General features: G+C 38.1%; 1 protein-coding gene across 1 annotated transcript; it reads right to left on the bottom strand.

Moving 5' to 3' along the window:
* Window positions 1–910: 910 nt before the first annotated feature.
* Window positions 911–3,445, bottom strand: LOC122995998 (tripartite motif-containing protein 16-like). Its single transcript, XM_044371496.1, has one exon. It carries the CDS (start codon window positions 3,354–3,356, stop codon window positions 1,677–1,679), a length of 1,680 nt encoding a protein of 559 aa, XP_044227431.1. The 5' UTR covers window positions 3,357–3,445; the 3' UTR covers window positions 911–1,676.
* Window positions 3,446–5,049: the final 1,604 nt, after the last annotated feature.

Genomic DNA, 5,049 nt, shown 5'->3' on the forward strand with positions numbered 1-5,049 from the left:
ATTTTTTGGATGTGTCTTGAAGTTTTAATTGTCTAAATGGTCTGCTCTTAATTTTATTTTATTTTCAGCCATTACTCTCTATGTAAAGCACGCTGAGCTCCATTATGCATATGAAAGGTGTTGTATAAATGGAGTTCCCAGTGTATGTAGTCCATTTTTATTCCGCAGTTATCTGAACTGTAGACTATAAAGGAGGACTAAAGACACACTGCACTTCTCCAGTCACTCCTCTTCTTGGAATGTAACACAACTTCATAATCCCTCCTTCTTCACCTCTTCATAGAAACTCTGTTCAGAGTCCATTCAGTTGAGATATTTTAGTTCCCTCCCCTTTCACAGATCTGCCAGTGTAAGGATGGGTGAAAACACCAAAAAATATTACTTCACATTTTGAGTGTTTTTGAGGAGACGTGATGCCCAGTTATTACTAAAGTGTGATTGGCGAAGCCGTTAAAGCTTTGTATAATTCCCATTTTATTCCTGCATGATTGTTGTGGAATGTTCAAAAGTTGTGTAATAAATCTGAAAGTAACACCGTTTGTTGACAAGTTGTTTTGAAATGTTTCCTTTGCAAACATTTCACAAACTTAAAATCAATATCATGATTATGCTTTTCTGGTGAAATTACCTGTCACCTCCAACATAAAGTTGAGGTTATTTGATCACTTGATTGATCTCTCTGAGTGTTTGTCTGATACCAAAATATCTGGAAAAACTGACGATCAGAAAGAAATGTGTTCTGTAACGAGTACTGCAAAATTCTTGCCCTCCAGAAAGTCTTATGGGCAGGTGTGTCGGATCATAAACTAAAAGTGTGAAAAGACCAAAACATCACACACACTGTCGATCACTTCTAATCACTTTATTAACAATGTTTAGGTCTTCAGACCTTCATCAGACAAGATTCAAGAAATTTAATACAAAAACTATTGATTTTTGTGATATATTACAGTGAAAGAAGCAATATACAGCATTTGAGGTGAAATCTAAAACATGTTGTCTGTGCAAAGTTTTTTCATGTACTTTTACTATTTATTTATTTCAAGAATCTTCCTTAAAATTTTTAACATGTAAAAATACCTGAAGTCACACTTGCAAAAATGATTTTTTTTTTAAATTAAAAATTATATATACTACCACAGAGTACTGTACCAACTTTTACTAATGTTTTGTCATGTACTTTTTAGGTAATGTTATACATTATTTTAAAAAAAATTAAAAAACAGAAATGCAATTTTGCAATATCATTACAAGAGCTAGTATGCTGCACAGACAGCAGTAGACTAAAAAGTAAACATTAAATCTTACAAATTACATTCATGAAGGACAAAAATTACATTGCTTAGAAGATATTACAATCATTTGACAAATGCCTTTGTCTAAAGCGAAAAACAAAAATCCAAATACACATATATATATATTACAGACAGTACATTATTTATTTTGTAGTTTAAATTAAGCCCATTTATATAATCACCAAATTAAATTTTAAGTAGGATGAAAACTGAATTGTTATTAGACATTTGCACAATATTTTTCATTTTTTGTAGCAAATTCACAGTTCATCGTAGCGCCACCCATGATGTTCAATCTCTAAGAGATGCAGTGTAGACGCACTCTAACAAATACCACATAGCACCACAGATAAACAGCACAATATCTCACTGTGTAATAACTCATTTATACTTGAGATCACATAACTCAGCAGTGTCTCCAGCAAGATTTGGAAGCCAAAATCCAGGATAGAGAGGCTGAGTGAATGTGGTCTGGACTCTGTGGAGGAGAGTCATGGTTTCAGAGACACTGTAGAAAGACAGAATACCTGCACTGTGATCCAGGTACACGCCGACTCTGGAGGACAGAGGACCTGAGATGGGAGTTAAGATATCGTTATGTCTGAATTCATAACCTCTGCTGTTACATTCTAATGTCCATGACTTTTCATTAAATCCAAATCCACATTTGTCCATGGTCCCTGTTCTGCTAATATCCTTGTATGTGACTGCTATATAAACCTCCCCGCTCCACTCCACCTCCCAGTAACAACGTCCAGTCAGACCCTCTCTACTAAGGACCTGCCACATTTCTAAGAATCTGTCTGGGTGACTTGAATATAACTGTTCTACTGCCATTAATGTTGCTTTTTTGTTGCTCTCACACAGTGACAAACGTGTGTGTGTTGTATTAGGATCCAATGTGATTTTCTGTGAATATCTCAAAAACTTGGTTCTGGTCTTGGGCTCGTCTTGTGCCATTAAAACATCCACTTCAGTCACTGTCTGTGAGATTTTTGTCCATTCTTCACTCAGAACAGCCTGCAGTTTAGTTGTGGCCTCTGACACAGCTGTAGTCACATCCTCAAAGTACCGGAGAGAACAGATATTGATACTGGGAAGGTCTGTAGGTTCACTCACTTGAGAGAGTGAGGGGTAGTTGTTTAGAAAATGAAGGTGATCTTCTGTGTGAGAGAGCTGGTCCAGCTCAGCATCTTTCCTCCTCAGCTCACTTATCTCCTGCTGCATCTTCTCCTCAAGCTCTTTAACTAGACTCACTTCATATTTCTGCTGAGATCTGATCTGCTGCTTCACTTCAGAGCTTCTTTTCTCAATGAGACAGATCAACTCCTTGAAGATTTTCTCACTGTCATTCACAGCCTTATCAGCAGACAGATTGATAGCCTTCACCTCTTGTTGAAGCACTTTCACGTCTTTCTCTCGGTCCTGGATTCTCTGTTGGATTTTTTGCTGACTCACTCCCAGCTGTGTCTGCTTCTCAGCCCTTTCTGCTGCAGCTGAGACTGTGTCGTGGCCTTTATGTTCATCCATGGAGCAGAGATAACAGATACACTGCTGATCAGTGCGGCAGAAAATCTTCATCACCTCGTCGTGGTGAGAGCAGATGTTCTCCTGAAGCTTTAAAGTGGCTTCAACCAGCTTGTGTTTCTTTAACGGTGGTACATCATAGTGAGGCTGGAGGTGTTGCTCACAGAAAGAAGCCATACACATCAGACAGGACTTGACAGCTTTCAGCTTCCTCTCAGTGCAGTAATCACAGGCCACGTCTCCAGGTCCCGCATAGCACCGATCAGGTGGAGCAGCATTGAGTCCTACTGTCTTTAGTTCCTCCACTAACTCTGCTAACATGGTGTTTTTCACCAGGACGGGCCTCGGTGTGAAGCTCTGCCTACACTGAGGGCAGCTGTAGATTTTCTTTTGATCTTCCACATCCCAGCAGTCTTTAATACAGCTCATGCAGTAGCTGTGCCCACAAGGAATAGTTACTGGATCGTTCAGAAGATCCAGACAGATCGAACAGCTCAGTTTTTCTCGGTTCAGCTGAATCACTTGTTGCGCCATTTCTTCTCTAGACGACAGTGAATGTCAGTGAGTTTCACTTTCTTTTACCAGGTAAAAGCTGTGCTCACGTTCATTCGCTGATCTGCATCGTATGGGCTTTTCAGCTGTTGCATTTCATCACATGGTGTTTTCACCCATCCTTACACTGGCAGATCTGTGAAAGGGGAGGGAACTAAAATATCTCAACTGAATGCAGTTTCTATGGGGGGCGGGGTTAAACAATGGTGCTTCATTCCAGGTAGAGGAGTTGCTTGAGAACTGCAGTGTGTCTTTAGTCTTCCATTATAGTCTACAGTTCAGATAACTACAGAATAAAAATGGACTACATACACTGGGAACTACACTGATATAAACAACACCCTTCATATCCAAAATGCAACTCAACGTGCTTTACATAAAGAGTAATGATAGAGCTTCAAATACATCCAAAAAATGAGGGAAAAGAGGATAAATCGCTTCTTAAATATCTTATATTTCAATAGATATTATGCTTAAATGCTCAAGGTTGTGGTTTGGGCGCAGGCTAAAATGACATTTTAACCAGCTGCCCAAACCATAACCATATGAAACCCTTAGCTAAGTCACCTCTGTCTTCCTAACAAGCTGAAACATGTTCCTGAGATTTTACCACTGGACTAAACTAACTAACTGTATATAAAGTAGTTGAAACTAGCTCCACCTCCAGCAGCTACAACAGTAACATGCTGCTCTAACACTGATGCTTCAGTATTAATAATCTAATAATGTCATATATAATAATATATCAGTCAGAGAGACCAAACCACTACTTTTACTGCAATACTTTAAGCACATTTTGCTGCTAATACTTATGTACTTTTAGTTAAAAGTCATTTGATAAAAGTGACAGCATTGTTAATAAAAGTTTCTAAATCTTTTCACAGTTTAAGTTTCAGCTGTAAATTCTAGGCTAAGCAAAGAGTGTGATTCTTGTATTTGTCTGTAAATGCATTCATGGACTTTCCCCTGACAATTGGTTGACATAATACAAAGATGTGTCCCTTATATCAACAAACTCTCTGCTACTCACTTTACCAAACAAGACAAACAGTAAAGCTGCCGTTTTTTAGTTCTGGACTCAAAATGACAAATTCTCCACTGCTTGATCTGAGGAGAGAAATATCAACTGAGGCTTGTAAGCATTTATTCAAACTTTATGTCATTAATATTTTATTTATATTTTTAATATCTTATCCTTCTCCCCCTCATTTTTTTTGGATGTATCTTGAAGTTTTAATTGTCTAAATGGTCTGCTCTTAATTTTATTTTATTTTCAGCCATTACTCTCTATGTAAAGCACGCTGAGCTCCATTATGCATATGAAAGGTGTTGTATAAATGGAGTTCCCAGTGTATGTAGTTCATTTTTATTCCGCAGTTATCTGAACTGTAGACTATAAAGGAGGACTAAAGACACACTGCACTTCTCCAGTCACTCCTCTTCCTGGAATGAAACACAACTTCATAATCCCTCCTTCTTCACCTCTTCATAGAAACTCTGTTCAGAGTCCATTCAGTTGAGATATTTTAGTTCCCTCCCTTTTCATGGATCTGCCAGTGTAAGGATGGGTGAAAACACCAAAAAATATTACTTCACATTTTGAGTGTTTTTGAGGAGACGTGATGCCCAGTTATTACTAAAGTGTGATTGGCGAAGCCGATAAAGCTTTGTATAA

The sequence above is a fragment of the Thunnus albacares genome, chromosome 13 (genome assembly GCF_914725855.1).
Source record: "Thunnus albacares chromosome 13, fThuAlb1.1, whole genome shotgun sequence".
Classification (NCBI taxonomy): domain Eukaryota; kingdom Metazoa; phylum Chordata; class Actinopteri; order Scombriformes; family Scombridae; genus Thunnus; species Thunnus albacares.